At 38.0% G+C, this 14945-nt stretch overlaps 2 protein-coding genes across 2 annotated transcripts; both read right to left on the reverse strand.

Moving 5' to 3' along the window:
• Positions 1-3334: 3334 nt before the first annotated feature.
• LOC131010082 (uncharacterized) lies at positions 3335-9859 on the reverse strand. The gene is made up of 14 exons (XM_057937473.1): positions 9355-9859; positions 8804-8893; positions 8223-8284; positions 7277-7377; positions 6714-6803; positions 6292-6414; positions 6137-6214; positions 5723-5808; positions 5512-5560; positions 4995-5051; positions 4745-4875; positions 4569-4652; positions 4153-4222; positions 3335-3905 (listed from the first exon to the last, which is right to left on the reverse strand). Exons 1-14 carry the CDS (start codon positions 9648-9650, stop codon positions 3474-3476), a joined length of 1749 nt encoding a protein of 582 aa, XP_057793456.1. The 5' UTR covers positions 9651-9859; the 3' UTR covers positions 3335-3473.
• A 2746-nt stretch (positions 9860-12605) lies between these two features.
• On the reverse strand, positions 12606-14738 carry LOC131010083 (sucrose transport protein-like). The gene is made up of 4 exons (XM_057937474.1): positions 14164-14738; positions 13205-14036; positions 13087-13130; positions 12606-13015 (listed from the first exon to the last, which is right to left on the reverse strand). Exons 1-4 carry the CDS (start codon positions 14623-14625, stop codon positions 12836-12838), a joined length of 1518 nt encoding a protein of 505 aa, XP_057793457.1. The 5' UTR covers positions 14626-14738; the 3' UTR covers positions 12606-12835.
• Positions 14739-14945: the final 207 nt, after the last annotated feature.

Here is a 14945-nt window from a genome sequence, read left to right on the forward strand (position 1 = left end):
GACATTATCAATTTACATATGTTATCGAATTATTTTAGTTGTTCTATGATTGTTTGTTGGATAAATTACTTTTCAAATTATTTTGAAGTTGGTTTGTGACTGAAACAAAACACCACACAAACCCTAACACGGAGGATGCATTTAGATTACTTTTTTTTTTTTTTTCATTTTTTTCCAAATTTTCTCTTTAGTTAAAAAAATATCAAATTGTCGAGCTTAGATAGATAAAAAAAATAATATAGTCTAATTCATTATTTAGTAAAATGAATTGAAACTTTGATATATCTCAAAGTCCTTAAAAGCATCCACAGTGGTTGAGTAAGCTCCTTACTCAATAGAGTGGGGGACCACTTATGAGTAAGGAGCTCACATTGGGATGACTCATTCTCTTACTCATTCTTTTTAGTTTTGATTTTTGTATTTTTCATTTAACTTTAATTGCACAAATTTAAATATCAAAATTTACTTCAAATTAAAATTGCATTAATTTTAAAAACCTACAAATTACATAAAACTTAAAAATTTAAAAACATAACCTAAAATAACTATTCCGTCGGACGAAGACGACGAAGTATCATCGAATCATTCGACCATTTTTTGGAGGAGGATAATTAATTGAAGTAGAGAAAAAGAGAAAGAGAGAAAGAGAATGGATGAAGGTGTGAATGGTTTTGGAGAAATGGGAGGTATTTATAGGAAGAAAAATGCCAAAAAAAAAAAAGAAATGAGAAACGGTCATATGACCGTTTTAAAAAAAGAATTAAAAAAATTAAAAAACCGGCTGAAATAGCCGTTGAATTCAAAAGCTTCGTTTTTTTTTTTTTTTTTTTTTTTTTTTTTTTTAAATGCAGGCGTGCATTGCACGTGCTCAAGAAATCAGCGAATGAGCCTTGTTTAATCGAGTAAGACTTGAGCTGCCCACCACCCACAATGGTTTATTACTCGATGGGCAGCTTACTCGAGTAAGGCCCACGAGTAAACCACTGTAGATGCTCTAATAATTTCTAGTACTTTACTTAATTTTGCTTGATTTATATTTGATTATCTTATTAAAATGATGATATTATTGGAAAAATCCTAATAATGAAGATTAAAATACTCAATTATATATCTGCCCGTTCATGAAAAGTAAACACCCCTCAATAAATAATAGAACTATATTAGTAAGTTTCATAATCATAGATCATATAAATATCAATGGTGCTGATTAATTTATAGTTAACAGAATGAAGATGGTATCCTTATGATCCTTCCCCTAATAAATTATATATATATATAGGGTTGGGTTCCGGTGGATCCCTATGCTTATAATAGATCCGTAGATCCAAATCTAGACCACACATTTATGACATGTGGCGCATCAAGATGGTGACACGTGGCAAGGCATTTCAAGGCAAAATCTGGCGAGGGGTAAAATTGGAATGTAATTTTCGAAAAAAAAAAAAAAATTAGATTTTCTCAAAATAGGTATATTTTAGATGCATAAAGTTTCATACGAGAATGCATGAACTTTCATATAAAAATGCATAAAGTTTCATATAAAAATGCATAAGATTTCACCCCACCCCCCACACCCCTGAACCCCACCCCACCCCAGAACCCCACCCTACCCACCCCCTACCCCCCACCCACCCCCCCACCACCCCAAAAAAAAAAAAAAAATTATTTTTTTAAAAACTGATTTTCTTTCCACTGACCCACCCCTATCCCCCACCCACCCACCCACCCACCCCCCCCCCACAATTTTTTTTTTTTTTTTACTTTTTATTTTCTCAAAAACTGATTTTCTGACCACTGACCCCCCACCCCCCACCCCCCACCCCACCCCACCCCCCAAATTTTTTTTTTTTTGAAAATCAGTTTTGAAAAAAATAAAAAAATAAAAAAAAAAATTGGGGGGGTGGGGGGTGGGTGGGTGGGTGGGGGGGTGGGGGTGGGGGTGGGCCAGCAATCAGAAAATCAGTTTTTGAAAAAAAAAAAAAAAAATTGGGTGGGGGGTGGGTGGGGTGGGGGGGGGGCAGGGGCAGGGGTGGGGTGGCGAAACTACCAGATTTATTAAAATGAAATGCATTTTTTGTATAATTTAATGCATTTTTATGTGAAAACTTTATGCATTTTTGTTTGATTTTATATGCATGTGAAACATGCCTATTTTTGGGGGGGTGGTAATGGGGAGGGTTGGGGGGTGGTGTGGGCTGGATTGGGGGGTGGTATGGGGTGGGGTGGTGAAAATACCAAAATTGGAAAAATTAAATGCATTTTTCTGTTCAAAGTTATGCATTTCATGTGAAAACTTTATGCATCTTTGTGTGAAACTATATGCATCTAAAATATATCTATTTTGAGAAAATCTAAAAAATATATATTTTTTAAATTATTAAATCCGAAAATTACATTCCAATTTTACCCCTCCAGATTTTGCCTTGGAATCCTTGCCACGTGTCACCATCTTGATGCGCCACATGTCATAAATGTGTGGTCAAGATTTGGATCTAGGGATCTATTATAAGCATTGGGATCTATATGATCCCATTCCTTTATATATATATATATATATATATATATATATATATAATTTTATTTAAAATAAGAACGAAGTACCATTCTCAATCTTTGGATCAAAAAGATTATTGTGGATGCATTATCTTAAAGGGTGTTTGGCTAAGCTTATTTAGTTATTTTAAAGAGCTTATAAGCTCCACCAGCTTATAAAATATTTCAAGAGCATGTAATTTCTTAAGAGCTTATAAGTTATCAAAGTGTTTGGATAGAAAATGAAAACCGAAAGAAATGAACTTGAAATGGTATATGATGAAAATAACAAATTATAGTTAAAAAATATTTATAAAATGATTGTTGCATATAAGATTATAAAAAAATAAATTGATGTAGATGAACTTATTTTTTGGGGAGCTTATTACTCTTTGAAGTTCATTTTTAGAGCTTATAAGTTATCTAAGAACTTATTTTGCCGAATAATTTGAAATGACTTATAAGCTCATAAACAACTTATAAACTGTTTTGAAAAACATATAAACTCAGCCAAACACTCTCTTAATGAACGAATGCACCACCTAGGTTAGAATTCTAAAGAGGAAAATTTTAATTTTTTAAAACTTTTTTCGGAGTACAATTAATTGCACAACAAATACAATAACTTTACATGTCAATGCAGTGTTCTCAGTTTTCATTTTAAATTGTGATTTTCACTTTTCACTGTAATCATCCCCTATATATATATATATGTGTGTGTGTGTAGTATGAAAATAAACAGGGAGCGAAGGAAGCAAAACCCTTCAAATAAGAAACACATGAAAAGCCAAAACCAGAGAAATAACCAAATCAAGGAAACTTTCCTTGAAGCTTATTAAGCTATGAAGAGCACAAGTTTCATTTTCAAAGAGAGTTTATCAAGGGAGATCAGACTTTAATTGTTACAGACGACAGCGCAACCTGTTGCGTCCGAATTCCGATCATTTTGGTCCTCTTCCCGGTAAGCCTTTCATCAACTTCCTTCTATAGAGATAACCGAGTGCAGCTCCGACTAGAGGCCAGGATGACATGATGGCTATATAAGCAAGCAGCCAGATGGATTTGTTGCTTTGTCGCGAAAGTTGGTGCAAGCATCTTCGAACGATCCCTGAGCCCTTCAAACCAGCATTGTCTTCGGAGGTTTGAGCATCGTTGGTAGCAATATCGGATTTCCTTCCATCAAAGACATGGCTGTCTGTAACTGAAACTGTTTGATCAGTCTGATGATCGCGATCTTTGATCTCTTCGGATGTCTCCTCGCCATCTGTGTGCTCATTCCCCATTGCAGCCACCATTCCATCAGCTACGTTGAGGTAGGGGCCTTGATCGATCGAAGTTTGCATAAGAGGAGAATGAGGCCCGACACTTTCCACCTGCAATCACGACTAACATATTAGGGGGATAAATGGTGTTTCCTTTCTGTCAAGGATCGGATTGACAATACATAAGATTTATATTTTGTAATTTGAAAGATTATACAATCAAACAAGCTCTAAAAATTGTCCAAATTTTGATCGAAGCATGTGGTTAATTTAGCGTATATTATTTCATCTATCTAAGCTATCACCCAAAGTAAACACCCGAGTGGACAGGAAGCAAGGTGACGAATATATCGTGTACCTTGTTCTGTTTGTGCATGTATGGACTCGAGAGTAAAACTCCGAGAAATTCATTAACTGCTCTCACCCACCTGAAAAGAAGAAGAATTAGTGTTTCAAAACAAAGATATTCTTTTATATTTGAATGTAATGTCTACATTCAAATTTCAAGGTGAGGCTATTGTACATTCGAATGGAGAAGAATCAATGTACATTTACATTGGACTAGTAGAATAATGGAAGCATGTTCGATCTAGATTTGGAAATCGAGGGAAGTATAACATCAATATATTTACGAGGCCTGTTGCAAACTAAATCTAGCAAGGCGACACATCAAAGATGAAAGATCTAACTGTTCAAGAAAAGGAGGAAGAGCTATTTTATGTTTCTCTCAATAATTCAGAAAATATACATAACACGACCAAAAAGAAACTATACCACAGGCGAGATCCAGTTATGCCTTCAAAGAATGCGAGATGTCCACCGTGAAGAGTTGTAGCTAAGACTACATTTTTATTTGCTCTGCCATCAGAAAACATCTTAGCACTATATCAGGTGAATTCCAAAGGTAGAAAGGAATTAGGCACTTCATGGAAAAATATAAGCAACTATACCGGCATTCATCCCAAGGAATGGCTTCTACGGTGCAGACTGGATCATCCAACGCACTTATGCAGAGCAACGGAACTGATACTCTTCCGATAAAAGCAGAACTACTACAGCGTCTATAGTATGTATCCACAGTCTTTGTGTAAACATTAAATAAAAAAAAAAAAAAATCGATGTCAGTGAGTTGGTATTTATACCGAGTTAGAAGAAAAAAAGTAAATTTGAAAAGCTTCAGAAATAGAGACTGAGAGGTACCTCGTATTCCCCAACAAGGCAGGTGGCATGGGTATCAAAATCCCGAACGGTACGTGACTGCAGATAATATAGGTATCATCAGCGAATGAAAATACTATCATAACACTAAAGTACTTCAACGAAAACATGTTCGAACAAAATTAGTACTCTATATTAGGTAAGATTGAATTGAGCCCCAATTAACCTTCACTAAGATCCAAATTTGAGAAAGTATAATTACTTATTTTGGTAAGATTATTACAAAATATCAGGTGCATGAAGCCGTAAATTTTGTACAGGAAACAGCAATCCATAAAAATACTCATGCAGATGAACAATGAGAGATCTAATAGAAAAAAAGACTTGAAAATAGACCATATGGGCTCAGTGCTAACCTAGATACTACTACAAGCCTCCGTGATATGCATAGATTTCGGAAAGAAGAGCTCACAGTCGAGACACTTCACAAGCAAGCTAGGCAAGAACCACAGACATAGCTGAGGCCCAAAAGAGCATATTACAAATGTGGAAGACTAACCTTTATTATACCCTCCCAATTAGCAAGACGAGTATATCGAGTTTCATGTCTGCATTGTGCAAGCAATCATAGTTTAGCTAGTGAAGCGCACAACAGTCAGACATATGAAGAAAAAACTATACATGCTGTCCATCAATCTGTTGCATCCCCAAATGCTTCGATTGCCTATCAAAGTTAGTAAGGAATTATGTAAAAAGGTGATGCAACATACAGCTGCGCATAGCCTTGAAGACCAATAGTAAGAGCTCTGTCGTATAACTTTTGAATAAGCCTTCGAGATATAAACCTGGAACCAATCTGGGAATGTGGAAATGGAAAAACAAATTTGAATATGAAACTAAATAACTAAAACAAAATCACAACACTGGGAAAGAGTCAGTGAGAATATAATATCTACGCAACACATATTAGGAATTAAAGCTATGTTCAAAAAGTTTATATAGCGTAAAATTACAGTCACAAAGCAGCAGCAGTTTTTGACCTTACTCAGCAAATTTGAAAGAATCTTTACAATAAAATCACAAGAAACTGTCTGATCAGAGTACTCTTAAGCCAAGTTTAAATGTCGTTCATTAAACAGGTCGTACATTTTTTATTCAAATACATGTAGTTCACATCAACTGACCAAGAGATCCCAAGGAGAGCAAACTGCTGCAGCACCTGCAATTGGAACATTTTCTCCGTCCTCTCCAAGATATTTTACCTAACGGTTTAGAAAGGCATGCTCAGATCGACATTGTCATTCCCTTGTAAGCATGAAGACATAATGCAGAACTCTACCAGAATGTTTGCACCGATACTTGTTCCCACTACAAACAATGGAGCTGCAGAATACTCTTTATGTAAGTGGTTAATAACTTCACGTACATCTTCGGTCCATCCAGCATTATAAAAGCAATCAGTCTGCGTAAATTACAAACTAACATCAGTCAGAATACAATGATTGAGATCAATCTTCCAGTGATAGATTTGCTAAAATGACTGGTTCTCATGGAAAATCTGAAATAGAGCTAATATCAAATGATGTGATAATCAAAACTTTCACCTACCTTAAAAGGTGTAAGATATCTAGCATCAAATCACATGTGCTCATGTCTAAATTACAACATGCTATCACATATAAAGAAACAAATTTTGAGAGCAGTCGGAAAGCCATTCTTCTGCGTATTATGCTGACAATTCTTTTCATCTCTAATACTTACAGTAATTGAGACACCACCCAGTCCTCGATGATTGCTTACAACCACATTCAATCCATTTTTGGCGGTACCAAAGACAAGATGTTTCATGTACTGCAGCCATAGACAAGAGGCTAATTACACATATAAATTATAGAGAAAAGCAGCGGTTACCAATTCATAAGGTCTCACTCTATCAAATGGCAACCTGGTAGGCAACTGCTTTTCAGCATGGATGGCATCAAATGTATTAAAATTATGCATCACAGTGAAATGAACAAGCTAAAGTTCGATTTACCCCTTAAAATATCATCATCTTGAACTTCTATTGATTAAATTCAGGTTTGACATAAAGGCTGAGGCAAATTACCAAACATGACACAAGTTAACCAAAAACATGTGTGGTATGGCTATGTAACACATTTCTTTTTCTGTGTATTAGAGTCCATATCACATTTCTTTTAGAGTCATACTCACATATAAAAAACAAAGAGAACAGAGGCAATATTTAACTAATTTTATACAATAAAAAGAAAATAAAATGACTATCATTCTTGTAAATTGCGGATACAAAAGCCTAGGCTTACAGGAGAAGCTGAATCACTTGTTAGTCCAGGAATCATAATAACAATAGGAGTTGCATCATCCTTTGCAAGGACATTATCATTTTGAACAGCTACTCCAGAAACTGCCATAAATAAGCAAGGTAAAAAGGGACGAACAGAATTCAACAACCAAAATGAAGATACCAGACATTACCCAAAACATACAATTTATCACCAAGAAGCCAAAAGTAGTGAACATTCAAGAAAAGAAAAACTTGCATTTCATGCTCTCATCAAAGGCTAGAGAAATAACATTTCTAGACAGAAGAATCCTTGCCCACCCCAATCCCTATATAACTATAACACTTGCGCCTAGAAAGAGTGATGAATAAAATGGCACTACACATAGATAGTTCTTTTCTATTATTTACTACTCCCTCCGTCCCATAAGAATGTATCACTTGGGGGACCGCATGGGTTTTAAGAAATGTTTGGTAGATAATGCATTGAGTGGAGAAAGGGTCCCACCATGTAGAAATAAGTGGTTGTGGTTGAATTGTGTGGGGTCATGTAAAAAGAGAACGTGAGGTCATGTCCCAAAATAGAGGTGATACATTCTTATGGGTCGGACGAAAATGGAAAGTGATACATTCTTGTGGGACGGAGAGAGTAGTTGTATTATACATAGTCTTTTACTCACAGGATGATGTTTGAGAGATAATGTCATAACAAAAGCATGCAGGATTTAGTTATTAAATTCCATAGAAGTAACTAACTAAAAGCCAAAACTTCACAAAACCAAAAAGGTTTTGGAATTATTATAAGTAGTAATTGAACATGGAATGTGTACGACAGACCTATGGCATATACAAATTACATACGACATTGGTACTTGGATATCCACTAAATCACCATAACATTCTTAAGAGTAAACTATTTTGTGTGCCTCAGCCAATTGCACTTAATAATTTCGGTATGATTTCTTTACCATCAGAATGCAACAGCCAATCCAGAGCAAAAGTCCCACCGTCAGATGCATGAAACATCTGCCTAAAGAAACACAGATAAATCAGACGGATAAAAGTTATGCATCTATCTAAAATATCGTCAACCAAAATTCCCTAATTATATTCTTGCAAATACAAAAATATGTTAATCTCAGAAGATGCAACAGATGATTTCACAGCTCTGTTTCTTCAGAAAGTAAAGCAACTGAAGCAAAATGGACCGCTCACATTTATCAATTAAGCTCAAGAAATCATTATTCCCCCGATCATTCATATAATACTTCGTTCATGACATAATCTCCCTGGCCTTCACCGCATAGTCAAGCATAACTTTGCAAGAACTAACAAAAGAGAATGGCTAAAAACATTATACAATTAACATTACAAGGACCTATCAGAAAATACAGAGCAAAAGTTATTAGCATTTCACTGAAATAGTAGAATAGTATCGTATGTATGCCATGTTTTCTTTATCTTCTGCGGGAATTCAAATTATAAAATCATCAAGTTGTGTTGCACAGTCCATAAGAATTTAGCATCTAAAGAGAAGAAAGAACCTCACCTTCTATAGGTGAACACTGGTGGCCTCCCAAAGAAGTTTAGAAAAGAAGTTTGGAAATGTGGACTCGAGAGCCACAGTGTAGCCAAGTACCTACTTATTGTGGCACAAAAAGAAACGATATGGCAGAAAATTAGCTAAACAAACTAGCTATGCCGAACCAAGAGATATGCATAACACAAATTAACAAATAAGGACTGTGAAGCAACCAATACCAAGCACATCTAAAAGAGAAAGCAGGCATGATCATAGGCTCAAATACAAGTATTGTACATGTCAAACCTACATATTCTAAAACAATTATACAGGAGTATTGCTTTCTTGATCACTCAATTGTCCTTGCAAATCAGAAAGAACCACACACACACAAACCAGATTTTGTATGTTAGTTTTCCTACTCTAAAAATTTCACGCACTCCACCGCATTTCCTAATTTCACGCAGTGGATTGCGGAGTCAACTACCGCCAAATATCATATAGACATCAAATTAAGCATAATTTATGTTCTGAAAATTCAGAAACTCAATGTTAACATATATTTTCTTCGACATTACCTCCCATGAAGCGTCCGACACTTCGACACAACCCCATGATAAATGTCGGAGCTCGCATTGTACGTCAAGAAAACGGGGCCCCCGCGAAATCCAGTGAGAAGATCTTGAAGAAAATGAAATTCCAAGAAATTGTACAAGACGACAGCAAAACAGAAAAGGGCCGCCGCTAAATAATGCGGCAAGGGTATCGCGACGGCCGACTTGAAGAGCAGCTCGTAAGCAGCTGCTGGAGTTTCAAGAATTGCATCGGAGCAATCCATAGAGCTGAAAAAAAACCACGACTTTTGATCAGCCATACAGAGAACAAAAACGATTTCCAACAATAGGGGAAGTGGGTCGGAAGTTTTTTTTTATAGAAATTAAGAATCTATGCCATGGTCGGTGAGACGGGTGAGAAGTTTGGCTTGTGTTATGTCGCGTTTTTCTTGTCTTCTCCGTCGCGGTACAGTGCGTGTTGACGGTGGAAGAAGAAGCGTGAGAGGGTTTGGGTGCGGTTCTTTTGTGTGCGGTAGGTTACAGTTTCAACTTAAGTTGCTTCTTCTAAGAGGAAAAAGGCTAGATGCTTTTGTGTGCGTATGTTGGTCCAGCGGTAGATGGTTAATGTCCAATGCCTAAGGTTATGGGTTCGAGTCCACCGTCGTGTGATCTTTAAATTTCTTTATTACTTAATCGTCGTCGCGCCGCCTCCTCAGATCTACTCAATTTTCTCTTATTGGTAGATTTGCTCGTGAGCAGCGTCGTTTAGCGCCGCCTACTATTTCACCAATAAAATCACCACCTCTTTGCTCCTCACTACTGCTCGAAAGGCGTCAGCACCGCCAACACTAGTCTTGCCCTAATCGCCGGTCAACTCTTCGCTCTCATTGAAATCGACGTTCCATGCAAGGCAACAGAAAACAGCGACGTCACCACCATCGGCCGTCGACAATTCGATATCACGGAGGATTCCCAGATCATGACAGTGCACCCTCAATCCAATCCTGATAAATTCGATCCTGATACCGGCAAGGCCTTCGTCTTTCTTCCATTCCTATAGCTTTTTCGAATTGATTTCGATGGAATGAAGCATGATCGTTCGTCTCAATTTTCTCTCTGAGGAAAAACTCGAATGTTTCTCTTTGGAAATTAGCATTCTCATAATTTCACACATGAATGTTGTTTATTGTGATGGAAGCTTTGTAATTAGCATTCTTCTAATTCCAAACATGAATGTTACTCCATTTATTATGATGGTTTGTTACTATAGAAAATTCGTGTCTATCAGTATAAATTGGGAAAATTTTCAAAAAATATTACGAGGTGAGTTTTTATTGTTAATGTTCTTGAATTCACAACCAGTTCGATGAATTCACAACTTATAAATCGCTAGTGTTGGTTGTGAATTTGTATTTTAAAATTTGAATTCACAATCAACACTATTTTTAGTTGTGACATCAAATTTTAAAACTCGAATTCACAACTGAATAGCTAGTGTTGGTCGTGAATTCAAATTTTAAAACTGGAATTGATCATAACTAGAAATAGTGCTAGTCGTGAATTCGAGTCTTAAACTTTGAATTCACAACTAGCAATAATATTGGTTGTGAATTCGAATTTTAAAACTTGAATCCACAAAACACTATTTCTGGTTGTGTAAGTGAGGGTGATCGGAATATGAATGATTCCATCCCTTATCCGACCTTATTAGGTCATATGTATAGATAGGTATGTGACGATTAGGGTTGTCTTTGGACTTGAGTTCAAATATATCTGCTCCGAGTTTTTGAAGAAGATATCCCATGATGCTCCTCTGACTTGATCGCCTTCTAAGGGCTTGGCTTGACGAAACAATGTATCCTTCTTTGTTGGGCTTGTCTATGGGCTTGTTAATATGAAAATAGTTCTACTTGTTTAATTGGACTATTTTGTTGAACTGAATAATATAATTAATTGGGTTTACACAAAATTAGTACCACTACATATTTTATCATTATTTTTTAGAAAAGATATTCCTATCCCTATTAAAAGTGGATAGTAGGTTTTAGTGTTTTACCCATTAAAACTTCTTTTAATAACGACATTACGTATACTTTATCCATTGATATCTCATAACCTGCTTCTAGCCATAATACCTAACTATGACATGAACTATTGATGAAACGTTTGGTTTGATGAATAGGATAAATAAGATTGATAAGATTAATAGATCTCGAGGGTAACTAAAAAAACACATTAAATTTTGGGCTGATACATAATCACTCAATTGTATGATATAATAGAGTGCGGGTGTAGTTATCCATTTCGGGCCCAATCATATCATATAAACTAAATAATTGTTTAATTAAGTTGGATTATTTTATTAATCATGTCTTATCACTCAAACCAAAAGATTCTCGTAAAGTTATTTGAGGGTGAGCTGTAACGAAAAACTATGATTAATTAATTAAGAAAAAAGGTTAATTACACCAAAACTCATAAACTATACCCCAATGTTCAAATTTTTCATGTACTTTTTTTTTAAATCAGAAATTCCCTGAATTTAAGGGATTGAACAATTTTTTCATGATTTTTTCTCCGGTGAAGCTCCGAGCTTACATAGCTCTCACGTAGCAATAACGAGATGATATGGCACATACTTGGACTGAAAAATTGATACGTGGAAAACAATTATAAAAAAAAAAAAAAAAAAAACAAGAAAAATCCATCATTTTCCCTCCCACTCCTCCAGGTCCAGTGGAACGCCGCCAAAAGACCACCGCCGGAATTAGATGAGAGTTATATAGACTTCTCCACTGCCGATTTCTCAAGCCACATCGGAAACTTCTCCACCGTCAATTTCCTCTTTTTCCTCTGCATCACTTGTAGAGAAATTAGGGCTCAGAAAGTGAAACTGGTGTTAAACGACGTAGTTTTACCCATAATTAAACGACGTCATTTCGATTCTTCACCGGTAATGCCATGTCAGATTTCTGGTCACTTAAAAAATTCCATGTCAACTGTGAATTTGGAGATTTTTAAAAATCATGGAAAAAATTGTTCAACCCCTTAAATTCAGGGAATTGCATGATAAAAAAAAGTTCATGGAAAAGTTAACAATTGGGATATAGTTCATGAGTTTTGGCGTAATTAACCCTAAAAAAACTATTCAATGTTGTTGATATAGCTATAGATCAACATTGAAATCTACATTCAGGAACATATATTAAGAAGGAAAAAAAATGTTGGGCTGAAAATCACGGTCATTTCTTTAGGGATGAGTCATTACATAAAGATTTAGGCATCACAGACGATCATCATGTTCATTATTGATATAAAAAAATATAGTCACAGCTCACGCATAGCGTGTACAAATTAATTAATTCGGTCAAAGTTGAAGATATAATTAAGAGCGAGCTAGGTAGAGAGGGCAATAATTAGACGCCCAAAAATTGAAAATTAAACGACCAAATTAATTGAAGGGGACTAAAACAAATGAATTTGAAGATGGATAATGAGTTGGTAGCTAGTGAGGCCCTCCGGCAGTCAAACCCTGATTTTCCATGGCGTCGGCAGGCGGCGACGGGAGCATGGTGAGGGCCAAAACACCACTGACGGCGGCTGAGACGGCCCCAACAACAAAGGCGGGTAGGTTTCCGCCGCCGAAGAGGGCGTCCCAGGGGCCACTTAAGACGGAAACAAACATCTGCATGCACCAAATTAATTAGTTATTAACGTATAAAAAAATGTAGAGGCCTTAATTAATTATAAATGTACCTGCGGAACAACTATTGCAAGGTTTAGAAGTCCAAGTGATAGGCCTGCAGTAAATGAATATGATCCGATTATATATATGTAGATTATTAATTAGGGAATATAGATATGGGATATTTGCCTTGTCCTGAACCGGAGTCGCTGGAAAAAATGGAGGCCATAGCAAATGGAATGCTGAAGGTGACGGAGAGAGGAATGCCGAGGAATGCAAAGACGGCCAAAGCTCCAATCTTGACGCCGGATTCGGGGGGCTGGAGAGCGCCGTCGGGGCCATAGTGGCGCGAGTTTTGTGCGGCCTTGGTGACGATGACGGTCAAGGCCATGCCGATGGCAAGGATGAAATTGGCGCCGCCCCAGATCTTCTTGACCCCGACGTAGCCCTTAGCCAAGAACTGCACACCGAGCGAGGCGAAGCCCAAAACGACAGAGTTGATCATGAGGCCCAAGGCGCCGGCGCGCACGCCCTGGTCGTAGAGAGTGCCCTCGCCGACTTTGCCGCCGTAGACCTCCCTCCCCATCCAGTCCGTGTCGAAGAGAAGGAATGGGAACCACGCCACCCAGTTGAATGCCGTGACCAGCATCACGATCCACATCGGCCTCGGGAGCTCCTTGAGTGCACCGAATAATTCCCCGAACACCGGGATCTGGCCCTTCTTCGCCGGATCTGGCTCCGCCGCCTCCTGAGGGGTCTCGCGGACAAACACCAGGGCCAGGATGGTGATGATTAGCAGGATGGCGATGGCGATCATGAAGCACACCTTCAGATTCGCACAGTAGACGTCGCACGCCTCCGTTTTCGAGAAGGGCAAGATTTTGTAGAGGTGAGTGTAGGAGCCGGCCGCGTACCCGAGGACGTTCCCCACCGCCATGAAGAAGGAGAAGAGCGCGTTTGATGTGCTCATTCTCCGAGCTTCTCCGCCTGATAAATCCGCCAGCAAAGCCCTACATGGCCCCTGCACCATTCCTATTTCTCAATTCACTTTTAATCACAACTAACTATATTTTAGCTTTAACATTAATAAAATTGCCATACAAATAATTTTAGTATATAGATTGGATTATTATTTCTTAATCTCGTACCTGCAACGTGTTATTCGCAACATCGAGGATCCAGAACCCGACCACGAACACGGCGGTGGCCCTTGGCTTCGGAGCCTTGCCGGTAGGATCGCCGCTGGCGACACCGATGTCGGCGGCGAAACCGATGAGGAAGACGGCTATCGCAACGAGGATCGCTCCGCCAGCGATGAAGGGGCGGCGGCGCCCAAAGCGGGAGGTGCAGTTGTCGCTGTAGTAGCCGGCGATGGGCTGCACCAGCAAACCGGAGATGGGGCCGCACAGCCACACGAAGGCAGCCCACGTGTGGGGAACTCCCAGCAGCTGCACGTATGGGGTTAGCAGGGACAGCTGTAGGGCCCACCCGAATTGCACTCCCGCCGCTATCGCCGCCACCACAATTACTACTTTCATCGGCGCCTTCGCCTGCCCCGATTGCTGTATCTCTAGAGAAGATGGACCCACGTTTTCATCTTGAACCGTCATTCTGCTATCTCACTCTCTCTCACCAGATGCTATCGACTAGTATATATTTTATAAGTGCTATATATGCATATCACACGTGTGCAATGGATTGGATTGTAGGAGAGAACAAGTAGTGAAGTGGGAAAGTGAAACAGAATGGGGGGCTTTTATAATTGTTAACGATACGGGAAAAGGATAGAAGAGGCAAAACTAAAATGGAAGGTCAATATTTTTTCAATTTCCTAATCTTTCTACGGTACGAAAACAAGATCGTGGTTAGGCTCAAACTAACGAGTGAAAGTAGACAAAGACAGTTACACTTGTCCGTTTCTTTCTTTCAT

This window comes from Salvia miltiorrhiza, chromosome 2, assembly GCF_028751815.1.
Source record: "Salvia miltiorrhiza cultivar Shanhuang (shh) chromosome 2, IMPLAD_Smil_shh, whole genome shotgun sequence".
Lineage (NCBI taxonomy): Eukaryota > Viridiplantae > Streptophyta > Magnoliopsida > Lamiales > Lamiaceae > Salvia > Salvia miltiorrhiza.

Coding starts and splice junctions, on each gene's coding strand:
- LOC131010082 (XM_057937473.1), bottom strand. CDS start 9,650: ATGGCTGATCAAAAGTCGTGGTTTTTTTTCAGCTCTATGGATTGCTCC. Junction 6,215..6,291: donor GTATCGGTGCAAACATTCTG/GTAGAGTTCTGC, acceptor CTAAACCGTTAG/GTAAAATATCTTGGAGAGGA. Junction 3,906..4,152: donor ACATGCACAAACAGAACAAG/GTACACGATATA, acceptor TCGTGATTGCAG/GTGGAAAGTGTCGGGCCTCA.
- LOC131010083 (XM_057937474.1), bottom strand. CDS start 14,625: ATGACGGTTCAAGATGAAAACGTGGGTCCATCTTCTCTAGAGATACAG. Junction 14,037..14,163: donor TTGCGAATAACACGTTGCAG/GTACGAGATTAA, acceptor GGAATGGTGCAG/GGGCCATGTAGGGCTTTGCT. Junction 13,131..13,204: donor CGACTCCGGTTCAGGACAAG/GCAAATATCCCA, acceptor CATTTACTGCAG/GCCTATCACTTGGACTTCTA.